Here is a 22,021-nt window from a genome sequence, read left to right on the forward strand (position 1 = left end):
AGTTCTGCAGTTTGTCCAAGTCTCCCTGCAACCTGCAACATTCTTCCACACTGTCCACCACTCCACCGACTTTAGTGTCATCTGCAAACTTACTAACCCATCCACCTGTGCCTGCATCCAAGTCATTTATAAAAATGACAAACAGCCGTGGTCCCAAAACAGATCCTTGTAGCACACCACTAGTAACCAGACTCCAGGCTGAATATTTTCCATCAACCATCACTCGTTGCCTTCTTACAGAAAGCCAGTTTCTCATCCACGTTGCTAAATCTCCCTCAATCCCATGCCTCTGCATTTTCTCCAATAGCCTACCATGTGGAACCTTATCAAAGGCTTTACTGAAGTCCATGTACACCACATCAACTGCCCTTCCCTCATCCACACGCTTGGTCACCTTCTCAAAAAACTCAATGAAGTTTGTGAGACACGACCTGCCCTTGACGAATCCATGTTGACTATCTCCAATCAAGTTGTTGCTTGCTAGATGATTATAAAACCTATGTCTTATAATTCTTTCCAAAACTTTTCCTACAACAGACGTAAGGCTCACAGGTCTATAATTACCTCCGGTCATCCCTACTACTTTTCTTGAACAAGGGCACAACATTTGCAACCCTCCATTCCTCTGGTACTAAACCTGTAGATAATGAGGACTCAAAGATCGAGACCAAAGGCTCCATCATCTCCCCAGCTTACCAGAGAATCCTTAGAAAAATCCCATCTGGGGCAGGGGATTTATCTACCTTCACACCTTCCAGAATTGATAACACCTCCTCCTTACTAACCTCAATCCTTTCAATTCTAATAGCCTGTAACTCAGTCTTCTCTTCTACAATATTTTGCTTTTCCTGAGTGAAGACAGATGAGAAATATTTGTTTAGTACCTCTCCGATCTCCACAGGGTCCACATACAACTTTCCACTTTTGTCTTTGACCGGCCCTACTCCTACCCTAGTCATCCTCTTATTCCTCACATAGCTATAGAAAGCTTTAGGGTTCTCCTTTATTCTACCTGCCAATGTCTGCTCATGTCCCCTCCTTGCTCCTCTTCATTCTCTCTTTAAGTCCTTCCTAGCTAATCTGTAACTCTCCATCACCTCATCTGAACCATCTCGTCTCAACGTCACATAAGCCCCCCTCTTCCGCTTAACAAGAGATACAATTTCTTTAGTAAACCACGGTTCCCTTACCTTATCACTTCCTCCCTGCCAGGGACAAACCTATCAAGGACATGCAATATCTTTGGAGCTTAAAGCCCCATTTGGAAAACCTATTCATAACATTGAGTTATATTTACTGGGGAATAAATTGGGAAGTTAAGAAAGGAGGAGATATTTAGTGTTCAAGATATTTAGGTTACAAGCATATGAGATATCTTTAAATTTAATATGATTGTATAACCAGTAGTTGTGAGTACAGTATTGAAATCATGGATCAAAGTAGTTCACTTAATATGTGGAATAGTGTTTTATTGAAAGGTAGTTCACATTGTCGTAGATTACTTCCAAATAGATGTAGATAAATATCTGGCTAAGAGCAGTGTTGAACGTTAAGTATGGAAAGAAGTAAACATTTAATGTTTTGTGTCTGCGCTGGTAACATATAAATGCTGTTTGTAGAATACAAATGCTGTTACTAAATGTTAAAAAGAATTGAGTTATCTAATCATTTGAAATAATCTTAAGCCTTTTTATGACAGCACAACAGCCCTTTCAAATACTCTCAAAATTGCTAGACAATTCAAATTTGCAGTTAACAGCAGTGGGCTATAACATTGAAATACTAATACTTTGATAGCAAATAAAATTCCACAGATGTTTACCTTGATGAAGTGAAATGAAAGTCACTAAAGTCTGAGGACCATTGGCTACTCTCTCTCATTAGAGAGAGACAACTAGTGGGAAGTTTAACCTGAGGGTTAGCAGGCCTCAGGCCTTCATAATGACTTCAGCCAGTACAGGAATTGAAGTTTCAATAAATTCAGTGGCATGAAATTAGTTTATGGAAGTGTTTGGTTTGTTTGGCTGCAAGTTTATTGAGTTCCTCACCCTCTTGTTATGACTGTTGTTACTTGGTCTTCATTGCCCAACAGATTCCATTCTAGTTTATTAGATATTCATTGCATCTGAAGAATAGTAATCTTTCACTGGTCTAGTGTTTTAATTGTAAAATAATTACTAAGGACTTAGGAACAGTGGCCTGTCATTTCCGCTCTAGAAAACCCCTCTAGGATTAGGTATTTAATAATATAAATGTAGTGAACTATATTGAATAAAAAAGTAATTACTTTAGTGTAAAAAAAAATCAGTGCGTCATCTCGTATTTTCAAGTATAATGGACAGAATGGATTTTCAGGTGGGAGCCCTTAATCAGATTTGAAAATATTATAAATTAACAAAGTGTTAAAAGGTACAGAACAAGGAAAAATAGGGCAGACTTTCATCATGCTCATTCTTTCCTGTCTTTGTATATTGACATTAATACCTCAAGATATTCTAAAATGCCTTACAGAAAATATTTTGAAGTGTGTGACTGTTGTAACATGAAAGAAGAAAAAAAAGTCAGTGCTCACATTGCATTCAGATAGCTACCACCAGTATTAAAGTTGATTTTTTTTTCAATTTGAAGGGGTGTTATTAATAGCATGACTCTTCCTGTCTGAAGTCCCATGGCTTCATGCTTTCAAGTTGTGTTAGCTGATTTTTGTCCAAAAATCTTAAATCAAGCCACACATTTTACTAATTTGGAGAAACAAGATGCATTGACTTCCCATTGTTACTCATCATCCAGTTTTGCTCTACTTTATTCATCAAGTTTAAGGCACATTACATAACAGTTCAAATCAAACATATAAAATGCAAGATAACCTACTTTCTTTCAATACAATGTGTTATAATCTGAGGTGCTTCATGAGATTTTTAATTCTTTTATGGGATGTGGGCGTCATTGGCAAGGTCAGTATTGTGCCCACCTTCTTTAACTGCTGCAATCCTTCTCATAAATTGCAGTTTTCAGGGTACATGTTAAAATTTAGTATTTTCCAGGCCATTGTTGCTATTCTCCAGTGTAGAAGAATTGTCTACAATTATAATGGCATGGATTTTACGTTGTCTATCCTAAACTTAAAAATCATGCATTGTCATTGTTATTGTATTCTGTCCCAGTAACGTATAGAAGTGAACTTCGTGAAGTGGGTTCTTTTCTTGCCCTGTCAAGTCTGTTTTTAAGTTTTAGTTTAAGATTATATAAAATGATTTCTTGAGCATCATTAGTTATGATTTATTTATGAAGAAAAAAGAAGGTCAAGGCTTGTGCTGGATTAGGGAGTCTTGTTCAGCAGTGATTCTATGCCATGTTCTGCTAAAAGTTTGGGCCAATGTAGCCATGCTTTGGAGTGAATTAATATTCTTAATGCATCAACTAAGTACAATGTCAAATTTCTTCTTCTCTAATAATCAACAGTATAGTCCAACATTATTGCCAGTAGATCTGTTAAAATGAATAGCAAAATGATGGAAGTTGGCAGTCTAACTGAGCAGCACTTGCTCAGCAATCATCTATATGCTGCCAGCTTGGGTTCTGCCTGAGCCATTCAGCCTTGACTTCACTGTAGCTTTGGAGAGTAACCCCCTTTGACATCAAGGCTGAAATTGACTCAGTGTGTCATCAAGGTGCACTAGCAAAATTGGAGTCAATGGGAATTGGTTGGGGTGGGATATTCCTGACTTATTCTAATCGTAAGGATTATAGTTGTTGGAGGCCAATCATCTCAGTCCTGGACATTGCTGCAGGAATTCCTCAAAGTAGTGTCCTAGGCCCACCCAGCATTAATTCCTCCATCAATGACCTCCTGTATTGTAAGTCAGGAATGTTCGCTGTTAGTTGCATAGTATTCACCATTTGTGATTCCTCAAATGCTGAACCAATCTGTGTCTATTTACCGCAAGACCTGGACAGCCTCTGGGTTAGGTTTCAGTTGAGAAGCGGCAAATAATATTCACACCACATAAATGTAAAACAATAGCCAACTCCAATAAAATAATCTAATCGTCTCCCATTGACAATATTATCATAGCTGAATTTCCTACCATGAACATCCTGCGGATTACTGTTGACCAGTAACTGAACTGGACAAGCCACATAAATGCTGTGGCTGCAAGAGCAGATCAGGCTAAGAATTTAATGATGAGTAACTTGTCTCCTGATTCCCAAAGACTGCACCACTCTACAGGGCACCAGTAAGGAGTGTGATGGGATATTGGCTTTTTACCTAATGGTTGCAGCTCCAACAACGTTCAAGAAGTTCCATTTCATTCGGGACAAAACTTGATTTACACTCTGTCTGTAATTAAAACAATGATAAAACACTCTTGGAGAGAACAGCAGTGTTTAAGATCAGAGCCCTTTTGTCAGAGCAGCTGAATGACCATTGACCCGTGTTCCATGCAAGATCATGGACCATAAGATACCAGACTGTAGGTGTGGGCTGGAAGATGGCATAGCCACTAGAGCAGAGCTGATTCACTCCCTACCCAACAGTCATATAGTGTTCCTGATGCGTGGGAACATAACTGAGCTTCCCTCAACCCTTACCTTGAGAATAGTTATCGTGTCCTATGCACTCTGCAACATCCTCACCTCAACTCCTGAGATCTCTGTCACTCCACTATCCACTGGTAAAATATGGAGTGTCTTCAGTGAAACATTGTTTTAAATTTTTTAATGTCCATCTTAAGGATGCAATTGACAGTGTAAGTAGCCAGTTAAGCTCAGAACAGTTGAAATGAGCTGGGCCTTATTTAGTTTTAAAGTTTTATAAGTTTGACAAAGTACTGTAGTGTTGCAGTAATGTGCAGCACTGTAAATTATGCATGTTTCATGCTGACAAGGTAAATTATAGTGTGTGTTAAATACACAGCTTTATTTCATGGATAATTTGCTTTAGACTAGGTTACTTTATTTTATTAAGATTGTGAAATATTTTTCATCTGTTTTCAGTTTCCAGAGCAATTAATCAGACGTGTAGGGAAAAAAAAATCTACCAAGAGTCGGCGGCATCCATTGTGCAAACCACCTGCTAGATCTCCATCAACTCTGGTGAAACAAGAATTGATAAGTGATGAAGGTTAGCATTTTAGAGACCGCATTGACTTCGGAGCTGTGAAATAATAATTATTGCCCTTGTCCTTATTTAAATACATATTCAAAATGTTTACAGCATCAATTAGAAAATGTTTTAAGATTGCATGTAGTTTGAAACTTTCATAACCAACTTTTTATTAAAGTTCGTTATTGTGGTATACATCTGTGAAAGGATTTCAATTACTGCCAGTGAGTCACCTTTAGTGATTTTCTGGAGTTAATATTGTCTATAATAGAGTAATTGCAACGTCTTCAATTTTGTACTGTTCTCAAGTTCTAGCTGAACAAATATTCTTTACTCCCAGAGTTCACTTATACGTTGAAATACAGAATTTATTTATAATAACTTTAAAGGATGATGGTCCATTCAGAAATAAACACTTCTATATGTCAATAGGAGTAATTTCTTCGACTTGAGACTCTACTTTTGCAGTATGAATGCTATATAAGCCTTAGTTTTGTGGTCAGCAGAGAAGGAATAGTGTCCACTGTACACCTTAGAAATGGTTGATCCCAGAGGTCTGACTGGCTTTAGAGTGAAGGCTCCCTATCACAGAGTATCTGTTGCTAGGAGTATGATGCGAGAAAGTGTGTTATAGTTGTTTACTTTGGCAGGAAGAATAAAACAAGAGTATTATTTAAATGGTGAATGACCGCAGTATTCTGACAAATTTCTACTGCGCAGCAGGAGTGTGCCTGAAACATTCCCAGTGTGTGTGTTGTATCATACTCTCTTTATTTTCTTGCTGGTTGCATGCATTCCTTAAGTCAAATTTTAATATAACCTATTTCCCCTTGCTATGTCTAGAGTTTATCATGAATTTGATATGTTAAGGTACTAGGCTTAATTTGTGGGCTCAGAAAGATGCTGGAGCCAGGGATAGCGCAGTGTCGAGCTGGAGGAACACAGCAGGCCAGGCAGCATTCCTCCAGCTCCACACTGTGCTATCACTGTTATGATATTTTCTTTTTACTGTATTTATGCAGATGTTGGGGACATGGTCCGCAAGTTTTCAAATTATCCAAGTAATTTAGTTACTCAACATTGTAGATGATACTTGACTGCTGAGGAGGATCTTGAAGTGCAGGAGCTTAGGCTTGAGATGTAGATAGGTGTGTGTGCTTCAGAGACGTGCTAAACTGTACATACCTTACAGGAAAACAAGCTTCAATTCAAGTAGAGAATCAATGGTATGCGTTTAACCCATCCTGACATTAAACTGTTGTAATGAAAATCTTGAGCTAGCTTTTTACTATTGGTCATTTCTTGTACTGTTGCTGTTGTTATACTTTTATTGAAACCTAATTAAGCATTTTTTAAGACAATAACTTCAAAATTGAAAGTTACGTGTGGAAGTACAATAGCAAATGTCACACTAATGTTCCAAGTTCTCCAAAACAATAATTCGTATACATTTTCTACTTCTGAGCTAATTAAATCAGGAATTGGACATGTTGGATAATAGGATCATTGATGAAGGAAATTGACTTCTTAAAAAGTGATAAGCTGAATATTTCTACAGAATGATGGGTCACGAGTACTCATGGACTCTAAAACCCTAATCACATGCTGCTAAATCTGGGAACAGTTGTCCCAGGATTTGCCTCCTCCTGCTCCCATACAATGAGATACATCTTCCATAAATGTTTCCCCCAATTGTCCAGATTCAAAGAGCCCTGCCATACCCTTAGTTGTGAGTTTAAATAGATTTGTAGTGAAGCCTACGGGTTAAGCCAGTTGCCTCTTTTTGAGTATTGGTGCTGTTTTAATGTCATGATTTTCCTATTTTCTTTCTGGAACCTTGGAATAGCTTTAAGAAATTTGTGTGCTAGGAAGAGTGCTGTTTACTATGATCTGTTGATCATCCCAGCTGATGGTAATAATGGATAAGTCAGAGTGAAACCTGGTTTGAGAGATCAGAAGTTTTCTCTTCAAATTTGTCTACCTCAGTTACTGAACAATTGATCCAAGGCTGTCAATGTACTATTAACAAAAGAACATCAAAGTTTCTTGCATATGAACTGAAAATATTAGCTCTATTGTAAGAACTGGTTGAAATCATTTTATTACTAATATTAAAAATAAAAATCCAATCCTATTATCCTTGACAGCGAATTACAGAGACTGAAACCTCGGTGAAAGGTCACTATTTCCATTTTAAAGTTTCCGTTTGGCAAACTTCAGTATTCACTTGATGCTGTTATCTTTAGTTCATGTCCCTTTAAGGGACCCTTAAACATGTGTTCCTTAAACTCATGTATTCTGCAGCCTTATAAGATGCCTTTCTCTCAGAACCTAACGCCTTCGGTTTCTGGAGCTTTACCTTTACTAAATTCTAAACCACTGCGAAGTTATTTTCTTCTACCCCAACTGCCCTGGAGACTACTAAAATGTACTGTTGCAGTTGTAGGATTTTTTTCTCAGTAATCACTGCCTGAAAGAAACCTGCACATTAGCAAACCTTCTGAATAATCCTGCCTCCTTCACTAAAAGGAAAAGTGTTTCTGTCTCTGTCTGTCTGTGTCTTAGTAAATTCTGTGTCTAAACCCATTTTTTTCTCTCTTCTACCCTTGTTGTGGAAAGCATTGAACTATTCACCTCAACATCTTTTTAAGCCTCTTTGAATGCATGCAAATAAAATTCTGGATAACGAAAAGAGAAATGCTGGTGATACTCAGCAGGACTGGCATCATCTGCGGAAAGAAAGTAGAGTTAATGTAAGGACTGAAGAAGTGTTATACCTGAAACATTGACTGTTCCTTTTCTCTAGATGCTGTCTGGCTTGCCCTGTTCTTCTAGCCTCCTGTTTGTCTGTCTTGGATTCCAGCATCTGCAGTTTTTTCTTGTTTCTAGAACAGAAGAAAAGCTGACTAAGTGATAGTAACAGCTAAGAATAGGAGAGAATTGGTGAGCTGTACTGGAAGCAATCCATATAATATGATTCTAGACGTAGGAGTAGGTGAGAATGGGTGACAGTGCTAAAAGCAACCTAAGTATTAACAGGAATGGAATCAGGCTGTGAAGTATTGAGCTTGGTGTGGAGTCCTAGGTGCTGCAGGGATCCCAAACAGAAAATAAGATCTTGTTCTTTGTACTTGTGTTGAGGCTTGGTGGTTCACTTCAGCAGGCCTGTGATAGAAATTTTAGCGTTGTAACACAGTGGTGTGATGAAATAGCAGACAACTGCAAGTTCAGGATTATTTTTGTGGACTGAAAGTCCGTGTTCTGCAAAGTATTTTCTTGCACAGTAGAGTGTCGTGGGGTGTGAAGAGACATTTTCCAGATAATGCTGCACCACTCAAATCTTAAAAATGAAACTCAAACTATGTTCTTCCCTCCTTTAACATGCGGAGTATAGAAGTACAGACTAAGCCTTAAGCTATACATGGCTCTATTTGTTCTAGAATTCAAGTTTCCATATATGACATGAATTTTGAAACCCTTGTAAAGGATCTTTTGAGTGTGCTTCTCTTGGAAGCAATGTTCCCTCTATGATGTGTGGATCCGTAGCCCTACAGCAATCTGAATCTTAATATACAGGGAGCAAAACAAACCGTGTCTAACTCATACAGAAATTGCCGAAAAGCTCAGCAGGTCTGGCAGCATCTGTGGAGAGAAAGCAAGGTTAATGTTTTTGGTTCAGTGACCGTTCTTCAGAACTCTAGCAGATTTTCAGCATCTGCATTTCTTTGTTATTTTTTGTCAAGCATAAGCCATGTTCCATTAAGATGCATATGCATAGCTGTCCAGAAATCTTAAAAGAACTAAGTAGTGCAATTGACAGACTTTGCCCAATACTGAAAATTAAATAGGGGCATTGCTTTGAAAGCTTTGGGTATGGGATTTTTTAATATGCCGATGGGTTGCTGCTCAGTCTGCAGAGCTTGGATGAGGTTATTTTGGTATAAAATGCTGTCTGAGACTTCTTAGTATGTAAATGCCTTCAGAATGAATTCTTGCATTTTGGGGTACTTATGAGCTAGCATTGGGGTGTATCAATATTGCAGGAGGTTCAGGCTGTTTTGGGGGGGAATTGAACTAGTTTTTTTTAATTTATTCATTAACGGGATGAGATCACCCCTGGCTAGGTGGCATTTATTGCCCAGCCCTAAATATCACAGCCCAGAGTCAACCACATTGCTGTGGGCCTGGTGTTACATATAGGCCTGACCAGGTAAGGATGGCTGTTTCCTTCCCTAAAGGACATTAGTGAACCAGAAGAGTTTTTACGACAATTCGTTCATGGTCACCGTTAGACCATGTCATTATACCTTAATTCCAGAATTGTTATTGAATTCAAATTCTGCCATCTGCCATGGCAAGATTCAAACCTGAGCCCCCAGAATGTTATCTGGGTCTCTGGATTAACAGTCCAGCAATAGTACCACTAGGCCATCACCTCCTGCATTTATGAATGCTTAGAAGGACGCTTGAAGGTAGCACAGTAATAAAGAAGAGATGGTATGGAACAGTGTTTGTGGAATTGTGTCTGTTGTGCATAGGCAAATCTGATTCATCCCACCTAAGAGCCATGAGGCCATTCCTACTCCATATTCCCTGGCAGATGACCAAACCTGCAATTGGCATGAAAAGATTTTAGGATTGTAAATCTTATTCAAAAATATCAAAGCTTTAACCAAAATATTTAAGTCAAATAATAATATTAATGCAATAGATTTTCAGACATATCTATGGCATATCTGTGTAATTAATCTGTTCAGCTAAATTAGAAAGTTTTAGGTTTTCAGATAGTTTGTCTTTAAGGAAGAAAATATCCATAAGCCTTTTAATTTCTTACTTTGTCTATTACTGTGAACTTGTTTCTGTCTCTCTTGCTGTCTGTCCGGCTCTGCCTCGCTTGAGCATCTGCCCCCACACCAGTCCTCCAGTATCTTTCACCCAATTAGTTTTCTAATCTAATCCACCTATTATTCATAATTCTCTAATCAATGCTCAGGATGTGAAAATATACTGCATTGAATTATTTACTGACAGTATCCCTGTTGCTTCCTTTTTAGCTCGGTACAAATTTTATCTGCGTTGCGGCTATTAAGTTCACAAAAATGCAAGTAATAAATGCAAATTATTAAATTAAACTGTATGAACTAGTTCATTTTTCGGAGGTTCTTTAGTTGTGGAAAGAGGTTGAGAAGATCTTATTCGTGTCTACAGTTGATCTGGGGGCACAGGACAAGGCTAGGTTTGAGTGGATGTTAGAATAACTAACAGATTATAAACTGAGAAACATTTGACTGGCCACTGTGAGAGACAGACTTAGGAGACTGGAAAAGAGCACAGAAGTCATTTGGAAGTTGGAATAATAGTGGTGAGATATTTTTGATTGGAAGGTTTCTACAGTCATTATTGAAGCATAATTCAAAAGGCAGGAGATCAGTGCTGAATTTATTCAACTTCATGATAGTGGGAAACATCAGTAATTTACAGTACAATTTCTGGGCTTTGACGTGTCTGGTGATATCTTAGTAACTTCCTTCACAGAAAGGTAGAATTGAAATTAGTGAAAGGACAAAATTTTAATGCAATATTTTCAATAATACTTTGTCATGTAATGATAAAGTATTTTGAATTGATGTGATAAACTGTCACTGAGTTTAAGGTTCAATCTATTATATTAGTATAATTCAGTACATTGCATTATGTTTTTAAGACTCCTTTGGAGAGATGAAGAATTACTCCCAGTGTGGAGCTGGAGAAATTCAGCAGGCCAGCAGCATCAGAGGAGCAGGAAAGTTGACATTGCGAATCGGGACCCAAAGAAACAGGTGGTGATTTTGGGAAGGAGATAGAAATGGGCGGTGAGCTCCTTCTACCGCCCCCTCGATTATGACCCTACCCCTGACGACCAAACCATCAACTCTAGGACTATTCATAACCTCATCACCACCACTGTTACGCTACCCACTCAACCCCCGCCGAACTCTTGCCTATGTCCGGGACACCACTCACGCCCTCCACCTCCTCCAAGATTTTCTAATTCCCTGTTCCCTAATACCTGTTGTCACTATGGACATACAGTCCCTGGACGCTTGCATTCCCCACGCAAATGGCCTAAAAGCCCTCCAGATTTTTCTCTCCCGCAGGCCCAATCAGCTCCTATCCACTGAAACCCTCATATGCTTAACAACTTGTCCTTACCCTGAACAACAACTACAGACTAATGGGGTGGCCGTGGGCACCCACAAGGGCCCAAACTATGCCTGTCTCTTTGTTGGATACATGGAACAGTCCCTTTTCTTCTGTTACATTGGCACCATTCCCCACCTCTTCCTTCACTACATCAATGACTGTATCGGCACTGCCTCGAGCTTGAACAATTCGTCAACTTTACTTTCACCTTTCATCACAACCTTAAATTGACCTGGACCATCTCCAATACCACCACCTCCTTCCTGGACACCTCGGCCTCCACCTCAGGTGACTACCTTGAAACCGACATCCATTTCAAGCGTACCAACTCCACAGCTACCTGCACCTCCTCTCGCCCACCCTCCTGCAAGAATGCAATCCCGTACTCCCGATTCCTCCACCTCCGCCACATCTGCTCCCAAGATGAGTGTTCCACTCCTGAAAATCCCAAATGTCCTCCTATTTCAAGGATCGTTGCATTCCCCCTCCGGTGATTGAAAATGCCCTCAACTGCATCTCTTACATTTCTTGCTCTTCTGCTCTCACACCCCCTCCTATCCGCAACAAAAATAAAGACAGAATCCCCCTTGTCCCCACATATCACCCCACCAACCTCCACATCAACGTATCATTCTCTGCCACTTCCACCACCTGCAATCCGACCCCACAACCAAAGATATATTTCCCTCCCCACCCTATTTGCCTTTTGTAGGGATTACTCTCTCCATGACTACCTCATCCGCTCCACACTGCTCACTAACCCCACCACCCCCAGCACCTTTTCCTGTAATTGTTGGAAATGCTACACCTCCCTCCTCACCTCCATTCAAGGCCCAAAACAAACCTTTCATTTCAGAGAGGGGTTCACCTGCACATCCTTTAACTTGGTCTCCTGTATCCACGGTTCCCGATGTTGCCCCATCTACCTCGATGAGACCAATGTAGACAAAGATACCATTTCGTATAGCATCTGGGCTCTGTACACAGCAAACGACATCACTTTCCGGCCGACAACCATTTCAACTCCTCCTCCCACTCCCTGGGCGACATGTCCATCCCAGGCCACCTCCACAGCCACAATGACACCATCCACAAAGTGGAAGAGCAGCACCTTGTATTCTGCCTCAGGCGCCTACAGCCCAATGGCCTAAACGTGGAATTCACCAATTTAAAACCTTCCCACCACTGGCCTCATCCAATGACCAACCCTCTCTCTCATGCCCGCCTCTTTGACCTGATACAACCTGCCCATCTTCTCTTCCACCTATCCGCCCCACCAATCCCCACCACTCCCTACCTGCACTCACCTATCACCATCCCACCGACTTTCCCTCAGCCCCACCCATTCTCTCTTTATTTATTTCCCAGCACTCAACCCCTCCTCATTTCTGAGGAAGAGTCCCGACCCGCAACTTCAACTTTCCTGCCCCTCTGATGCTGCCTGGTCTGCTGTGTTCTTCCACTGTTGTCTCTGACTCCAACGTCTGCCATTCTCGCTGTCTCTGAATTACTCACAGTCATTGCTTTTAGCATTGGATTGTTTAAGACCTTTTTTTACAGGGTTTCAGTTGATTTTTTTAAAAAAAGGGTTTGATTTTCTGTGCCAGTTCACTGGTGATATTTTTCACTACAGTATATCGTTTCCAAAAAGTAAAATGGGTACTTCTAGTTCAGGTGGGTCTTATCCCTCTCCCGCTTACATTTCATGCTTGGACCTAATCTGAATGAAGTTGATCAGCAGCTGTATGATTATGCATTGTGTACGCATCTCACCGTTTAGGAGGTGAGCTAATCCAGCTTGTGCATCAGATTGTCATAAGTTTGTGCTGCACCCTAAATAGGAGAGGTAGATTCATTGGAACTGAACAATGCAATAGTTTCCAAGAGTGAAAAAACTTTTGTGAATCCCAGAGCACCAAGTAAATAAAATAATGGAATCCTTCTTTTGCATCAAACACACAATAAGTACAGCAAAAATAAGAGCAAAACCTCTGTCAGCTTTTGTGAACCATAGGCAAGGATCTCTTTAAATCTTGCAGAATGGAACTGGCTCCAGACATGCACAATACACGTCTATGGACTCATTGCATGAATGGTGGTAGCAAAGAGGTAGACAAAGTGGTCTCTGTAGTCACAGCAGCGATGATAGACGTTGATATGAAGTAGTGCTAATGTGAAACTCTGTCTAATTTTGGCTGGAGAGATAAACACCTAAATTGGCAGGAACTCCAATTACAGTTTTGCCCAATGGCTTACCACAAAGATCAGAGCACCCCAGGTTAAAGTACTATTTACCTCGTCAAAGTAAAGAAAATTAGTAATTAGGGCCGAATTATGTTTTGTTAGTTATATGTTGTTTATCCCAAGATAAGTCAGAGCTTTGCCAGTATGAGGATAAAGTCTATGATTGTAGGGACCAGGAGCATATATTAAGGTGTGACTTGTACACCTACTTGTAAAGATCATCAAAATCATACTCTTGTAAAAATTACAGCATGACGTGAATAGAATTTTAATAGGTACAAACATCATTATTTAGTTGTTAAAAGTACATTGGGTTGCATTAGTCTTGTTATCGTATGAATAAAATCTGCTTTGGAACTTTCAATTAGTTGAGAGATGCAGTTGTGTTCAAGTTGTATTACTAGTAGTACTATTGGTTGTTTTGCTTGTGGAAGACCAATCTGGAAGTTTTCTCACAGATTGGCAGTTTAATCCTTGAGGTGATGAAGAACTTGCTGATGATAATCCTGAGTGAAAAAGATCGATACTTGGCTCTTCAAAAATCAATAAATACAATGTACCATAATAGAATCTTTAGAAAATAAATAATCAATATTTTTGTTAGTGCTCCTATGCATTGCCAGCAGCAATCATACTCTACTGATTTTTTTTTAATACAACAAGGTAAAGAAAATGGCTAATAATTCTGTTACAATTGAAAAACATGAAAGAAGCTGTTTGTTTTCGCCTAAGTTAATGCCTTCATTTGAAGAACAGTGAAAGATAGACTTCTAACGTCATGAGGAGAATATTGAATTAGACTCCTTTGTTTTTATTGATTAGGATTTCAGAGTTCAATTTGTTTAATCTCACTTCACAATATTTCTCAGCTAACATGAAATGATGGCCTTTTCAATTGGAATTCATGTACTCAGGAGATGTTTGGATTCATCTTTTGCACTCGTATTGTGAACTAGAGTCTGACTTTTTGTCAGGTGTAGCATTTATATACTGAAGTCTGTTTTGCCTTAATCTATTTTAGCTTGCTTCATAACATTAATTGTACTAAATAATATGTAAGTGGGAGCAGCAAGGCCAATGGTGACATAGCACTTGAGGTTGCAATATGAGCCAAATTTTCTTGAGTGATTGCGTAGGGAAAATAGTCATCGACCTGTTTTTTCACTTCAGTGGTGTAGGTGAAAGGAAGCAAGTATTCAGGGACGTTTCATAGAAAGAGACAAGTTTAGTGCAAATCTCAGTAGTTCTGGAGCCTGAATAGTGGGAGGTCAGTCTTACACTTTTTCAGAAAGCATGCCAGTAATTGATTAGATTAGATTCCTTACAGTGTGGTAACAGGCCCTTCAGCCCAACAAGTCTACACCGCCCTTTGGAACATCCCACCCAAACCCATCCCCCTGTAACCCACACACCCCTGAACACTATGGGCAATTTAGCAAGGCCAATCCACCTTTTTTGGAGTTTGCACATCTTTGGAGTTATGAGTTAATTGACCCACTAAAGTAACAGAGTTACAAAGTTTAGTTTCTCTTTTCCAGCTGAAGAAATGACTGAAAATTAGGGGAAACAAGTTTTTGGTAAAATTCATTTGCTACTTGAAAATAAATAGCATAATGATTCCGATCTCTGTTAAGTAATTCTCACTGAAAGATAAATGTGTATGAAGCCATTTGCAAGCACCCGTTTCTAATTCAGAACCTGGTTCGTACAGTGGTATCATTAAATTTCTGGAATTACAGACAGTTCTGAAAGAAAAATGCTCAGACATTGTACTGAAATTACTAAGAAGCTATCAAAAGGTGAATATGAAGATACAGAAACTAAAGTAATGATGATTTGTATTGCACAAAAGAAGTATAAAATCTAAAACAGTAAAGTTTACAAAGATATTGGCAGTACTCCTTAATTCAGTATTTTAGTTGTAAATTTTAAGTATTTTCAGGGAAGCAAGGTGGCTCAGTGGTTAGCACTTCTGACTCAGAGCACCAGGGACCTGGGTTCGATTCCATCCTCAAGCAACTGTCTATGTGGAGTTTGCATGTTCTCCTTGTCCGCATGGATTTTCTCTCCTAGCCCAAAGAAGTCCAGGTTAGGTTTATTAGCCATGCTAAATTGCCCAGTGTATGGGCTGTGCAGGCGAGATGGGTTAGCTATAGGAAATAAGGTTACAGGGATAGGATAGGGGGGTGGGTTGGATAGAATGCTCTTCAGAGGGTCAGCGTGGACTCGCTGAGTCAAATGGCCGACTTTCACACTAGGAATTCTATGATTCTATGACTGTTACTTGTTGTAAGTAATTTATGATATTGAGCGCACATATCTGCTCAAAGTTTACATGGTCCTTGAAAGTTTGAGAGTTCAAAGGACTTAAACAATAGAATTCAGTGCAGGTTTGAGGGAGTGCCGCATTTTAAAGGTCATGTCTTCTGGAAAGGCATTGAGCCTCCACCTACCCCTTCACATCTCATTATAAATAAATAAGAAATAAATGACACAGTTTTCCAAATGCCCTGTCTAATATTATCACTTTATCACTATCACCACTAAAGTAGATTGACTGAGCATTGTTGCTGATGATAGTGAAATCTTACTACACTCAGATTTGGCTGCTGGGTCTCTCGCCGGATGGAACTTAGGACTGGAGTACTTTGAGACATGTGCTATATAAATGTTTAAGGAAAGAACAATGAAGAAGCTTTATTAAATTGTTCAGTGAATTTCATTGGTGTTCACATACACAAACTTAAAAAGTGGCAGTCAATAGGTTGTTTTAAATGAAAACGTATGGAATAAGCTGAGGCATAAAATACAAAAGCAGAAGGGTCATGCTTAATAGTTAGGTTTAATATAGTAGCCAATTCTGGGCACCATGCTTTAGAAACAAGCTCAAGACCCAAGAGGATGCTCTGAGGACATTTTCTAGATGGCTACCAGAGCTTAAGGACTTAGATTAAGTGGAGAAACTGGGAAGTTTGGGATTAGTTTACTTGGAGTAAAGAAGGTTATTTCAAATTATGGGAGATTTTGATAGAGTAGGTACCAAGAAATTATTTCCTTTGGTGAGAGAGTTTGTAAACAGAGAACATAGATTTAAGATAATTGACAAAAGTTCAAAGGGAACATAAGGGTTTTCTTTTCTATAGTTTTCTGTTGTCTGAATAGTTTGCCTGAAAGGATGGTGAAAACAATTTCAGGGGCAACTTTCAAAATGGTCTTAAATGTATATTTGAAAAGGTCTGCTCTGCAGGTCTACGAGGAAGAGCAAAGGAATGAGATAATGAGATTCATTGCAATATTATTTTAGAGATGCCGCAGACACAGTTGGTTGGATTTAATGGCTACACTAGCAGACTGGCGAGAAGGTGGAATCATTGGCTGCAGTTGATACTGCATAAGACCGAGGAGGGAAAAGGTAACTGGAAGTATGGGAACCCAGTTCAACGGGAGGGTCTCATTGGGACTTGTCAGGCAAAACCTAGGAAAAGGATGGAGATAGCAGGAACTGCAGATGCTGGAGTCAGAGTCAATACAGTGTGGAGCTGGAGGAACACAGCAGGTCAGGCAGCATCAGAGGAGCAGGAAAGTGGTGAAGGGTCCTGAACCGAAACGTTGACTTTCCTGCTCCTCTGGTACTTCCTGATCTGCTGTATTCCTCCCGCTTTATACTGTATTGACCTAGGAAAAGGATGCCTGTTTAATGGATAGATACCCTTCCTGCAAAGGCACTGTTTTGCTTACAGGGCCTCCATTGGACACAGTTGCTCCCAACCTGCTGACAATGGTATTGTATCTACACCCGCAGGCTGAGGTTCTACAGTGGCCATTCATTAGCTACTTCAAGGCCTCAGTTAGCCTCGAGTTCTGTCCTGCTTTACAGCCCAGGACCAGAGCAGGGAGCATTGAATTCCATCAGTAGTTTCTGTCTGATTTGAAGTAGCCCCCAAAATATCAGTATTTCTGACACAATGAATTGAATTTTGATGATTCATTTTGCATTTTACGTTTTGTAATCTTCTTGTAGTTCTAATGAAGAAACTACAAAAATGAGGGTGCTTTATTTTCATATGAGATTTTAGTTACTTGTGTGAAATTTGTTTCTATAGCATTAATTTAAGCATTATTCACCCTTTTGAGATTAGTTATCCTTGCCTAACATTATTCCCTGGGGTAGCTGGCGACACAAATTAAGCTCGTCAGGTGTGCACAGGAGCACCTTAGAATTAACTGTCTTGATCAGCATGTACCTTTAATTCATCCTGTTTTTCCACATTCCTCCTTTTTTATTCAATTATGTTTGAATGGATTTGAATGGAATTGTCCCTGTGTTGTCTCCACAATTTGCTCGTTTTATGCAATGGCTAACCTAACGAGCAAGCAGTGTAGCATGGATATAAAGGTCTTTTAAAGTAAGATATCTCCCGTGGTTTAGGATAAAGTAGTAAAGATTACTCAACAAAGAAACAGTTGAACAAATCAGAAAATTTATTAATTTTAAAATCTGTAGTTACTTAATTTAATATGTAAATTTTAATAAAATAATGTCCCACAATGGTCACCATGAAAAAGTGAGATATGTCATTAATTGAGAGAGACCCTCAGTGCTGCAGTTATGATATAAACCTCTGTTCAGTGGCGATGTGTTTTTTTTGGGGACAGTATATTAATTTTATTCTTGGTTATGAATATCAGGCAGAACAATTACTGATGAAGATACTGCTGCATTGTTGTGGACTGGTTGGGGGTTGATGGGTTGGGGGAGAGAATGCAGATCTTGCCTAAAATTCGCAAAGGGGAAATTAATGATTCTTGACTTTTGCACGTTGAAACTGGCCTCGACAAATGTGGCTGCATGATTTGAGGTGAATCAGATGATTTTGGCTAAAAATGCCAGTTGATCTGATGAGAATTGCATGTAGCAGGTGGTTAACTAACATTAAGACAGTAAGTTAAAAAATGAGCAGTATTATTCTCCAAGGTGTTGATATGTACACTGAATTCTGGATTTTCATTTCATTAAGTATTTATAATAAAATTTTATAGCATTATAGGTGACAAATACCCCATGGTATAACTATTTGTACCCAAATGTTTGGCAGCATGACTTCTTGAATTATAACCTCCTTTATTAAATTGTTCTACAATCCAATTTTGAACTTAATTAAACTGAAACAATAAAAATACATTTCACTCGTTTATTGTACACCAGGGTGTTTAAAGTGGGATATTATTTAGCTTTGTGAAAACATACATAGAATAAAACAGAATTGACCTTCAACAATTCCTTGGATGTGAATCTTTTGAAAACCTCTACTAACTTATGTCTGAACATTGTTATTTGTTGCCAGTAAGCTTAAGCAGTTAGGTTTGTGAGAGAGGTTACACAATTTCATGTGGTCCCAGATTGGCCATTGGAAAAATTACAATAAGATTTTCTTGTCTGTTATATATTTAGTACAGGAACTTTAGGAGTAGCTATAATCTATGTGGAATTCTCCTGATTTCAGAGGAAATTACATCCTGGTGTTATTAAAAGATTCTGTCACCAAATGAGAGTGTGAAATGACTTGGAGTTTCTGTTCAGATTAAATACTCAAATAAATTTAAAAAGCAAAAATTGAATGGCGTAACATGTCAATTTAGAATACATCGAATCTTTAGTAAACCCTTCAATGCACATGTTATACCAGTGGATTGGAGGAAAAACTTCCAGTTTCACAGAAGAAATGGGTGTATTTCTGGTGACTTTTGACCAGCCAACCCAATACTGGTATTGAGTGAGCAACTAAAGGCCATGACATGAGTCATAATTTATATTTCCTCAGAAAACCATGAATTAATAAGTACAGGCAACACAAATGTCTGAGGGAGCATTTGTGTCTGACAAATTATTTAATCAAGTTTAAATTCTGAATAAAATAGCACAATAGTAGTTGTGGGGTTAGCAACAATAGAAATATTAGGTATGCTTTTGTATGAATATGTAAGATGGAAAGTTATGCGATTTGATTTATATTTGCATATGCAATACTTACCATGTTCAGGTGTGATGAATCGAGGATGACTAGTGATAACTTGGCATCTGAGTTTCAATGAAGAGTTAGTGAGCTATAACTCTTAAGAATTTTACAAAGTTGTTGAAGAAACAGATATGTGAAACAAGGAAGTCTTATGAGAAAAGACTATCAGCCAAAAGAAATTAGCTAAAAAGAAGTCTGAGACTTTTCTAAACATATCCACACTAAAAGGGTAGTCAAGGGATGAGTAGAACTGATTAGGAATCTAAAAGGAGATATACACTTAGAGACAAGAGGCATAGCTAAGGTTTGAAATGAATGCTTGACATTTATCTTTACTTACAGGCAGGTGTTTCCTAGGCCACGTGACAGAGGACGAAATATGATGACTAGAAAGCTGTTGGTATTTAAAGTTGATAAGGCACTGAGACTGGATATGATGCATGCAAGGATATGGAAGGAAGTTAAAGTGAACATTGCAGATGCTGGCAATCTTCTGTGGATTTGGGCATAGTGTGGAGGCTTGGAGAATTGCAAATATTATGCTTATGTTGAGGGAAAGGTTATAAAGATCAGACCAGCAAAGGAAAAATCATGTCTAGCTAAATTGCTGGTGAGGCATGATGAAGGGAAAGCTGTTGCTGCAATGCACATAGACTTGCAAAAAGTGTTTTGTAGTGGTTTGTAAATGATACAAAAACAAGATGAGGAAAATTAACCATAACGAATATTTAGAGTATAAAATGCACTGTTTGGAAATGTGTTGGGGATAGGTTGAAATGAGGCTCTCAGGAGGCCACTGGATTGTTTAAATGAAAAACAATGTGGGCACCATTTTAAGACAGAGATGGGGATGATATTTTTCTGAGTGATGACAGTCTTTGGAATGTCTAGCCACAGAGAGCTGTGGGGGCAGAGTCCTTGTAAACATTTAAAGCTATAATAGATAGATTCCTGATCTGTGGGGAATCGAGTTCTAGGGAAAGGGCAGAAAGTGGACATGAGTATGATACTTTTGAATAGAGGAGCAGGCTCGAGGAGCCAAATGGCCAGCTCCTATTCATATTTCTTATGGTCTTGTAATTTCAATGTGCAGCTTTATGGGGAATAAGCAGGAGAGTGGCGCAAAGTTAGAATGCTAAGACAGCAAGTGCAGATACAGTGGGCTGAATGGCCTCCTTCTGCATTGTAATGATTCAGTGATTCTTTGAACTCTGTTTTTAGAATACAATCTGTTGATCTGAATATAGTACAAGGAAGAACTTGTTAAAGAATGTGATAAAATGTGAATTCAACTCTTGCAAGGGACAGGCAGTTATCGACACTGTCAATCATGTTTTTAAAAAGGCTGCATTTGTGACTACCGCAATGTCAGGGCTCACACTTGCAGCCCATACAATTGTCAATTCAATGACATTACTGTCATTGTGTAAATGTGCCCACTGCCTGACTGGGCACCTGTTTAGAATTATAAATTCAGATTCTTGATGATATTGGTGATATTGAGAAATTTACACCTTTATATGTTTTCAATGCGTATAGTTCTATATAAATTTCATTACAAATCTTTTTTAATATCTGGTGCATACAGTTATTGAGTTACTGTCCTTTTATCTTGTAATATGTCAAGTGTGATAAAGATAAATACTCACCAGCGTATTGATGTTTCACTGAAAATATATCTGTTGCTAATCAGGGCTCATTGGAAAAAATAAAATTAAGTGTGCAGGAGATAATTCGTCATTGTGATTCATAGTCCATATATTTTAGTATCATTGCCCTCCATACACTACCGATGAGGTATATACTGTGTGGCTATTGTACGTGTTTCATCTTTTGCTGAGGCCAGTCAGTGTAATTGTAGCTTAATTATCTTGACACAATGACAGTTCAAGCTCCAATTCTCTGGAAACCAATCTTCTCAATCTTTCAGAAGCCAAAATGTGGCCAAACTCCACACTGGTTATCAGAAAGCTTGATGCACTCAAATAGATAAGCCTATGAGAATGAGACCACAAGATGTAGGAGCGTAAGTATGTCATTTAGCTCACTGAGTGCTCCACCATTCAGTGAAATCAATGCTGATCTGATATTCCTCAGTTCCACTTTTCTACCTTTTTTTCTATAACTTTTGATTCCCTTACTGGTTAAAAATCAATCTCAGGCTTGAATACTTAATGATCACATTCATGACAGCCCTCCGTGGTAAGAATTCCACAGATGCACCACTGTTAGAGAATAGATTTCTCCTCATTTCTGACCTAAGTAACTTGATAACACATTGAGAGAATGGTATGCTCTGACAAGTTAGGAGAATGATGAATAAGATTTTGTTTAGAACTTTAATTTTGAACTTTTTGAATGTTAACACCATAAAATCAACTATTGCATTCAATGATAGTATTCTTAGCAGAATATGTTGGTCAGTTGACTGCCCATCCATTTCACAGTTAGTTTAAAATGTCTGTAATTT

At 38.7% G+C, this 22,021-nt stretch overlaps 1 protein-coding gene across 2 annotated transcripts in view; it reads left to right on the forward strand.

Moving 5' to 3' along the window:
• Positions 1 to 22,021, forward strand: part of LOC125451162 (lysine-specific demethylase 4C-like) — a 378,541-nt gene that overhangs the window by 172,659 nt on the left and 183,861 nt on the right. For both annotated transcript variants that reach the window (XM_048527958.2, XM_059644532.1), the window contains one exon: positions 4,999 to 5,125. In XM_048527958.2, coding sequence (XP_048383915.1) covers positions 4,999 to 5,125 — 127 coding nt within the window. The remainder of the gene's footprint in view (positions 1 to 4,998; positions 5,126 to 22,021) is intronic.

Source organism: Stegostoma tigrinum, chromosome 3 (assembly GCF_030684315.1).
Source record: "Stegostoma tigrinum isolate sSteTig4 chromosome 3, sSteTig4.hap1, whole genome shotgun sequence".
Lineage (NCBI taxonomy): Eukaryota > Metazoa > Chordata > Chondrichthyes > Orectolobiformes > Stegostomatidae > Stegostoma > Stegostoma tigrinum.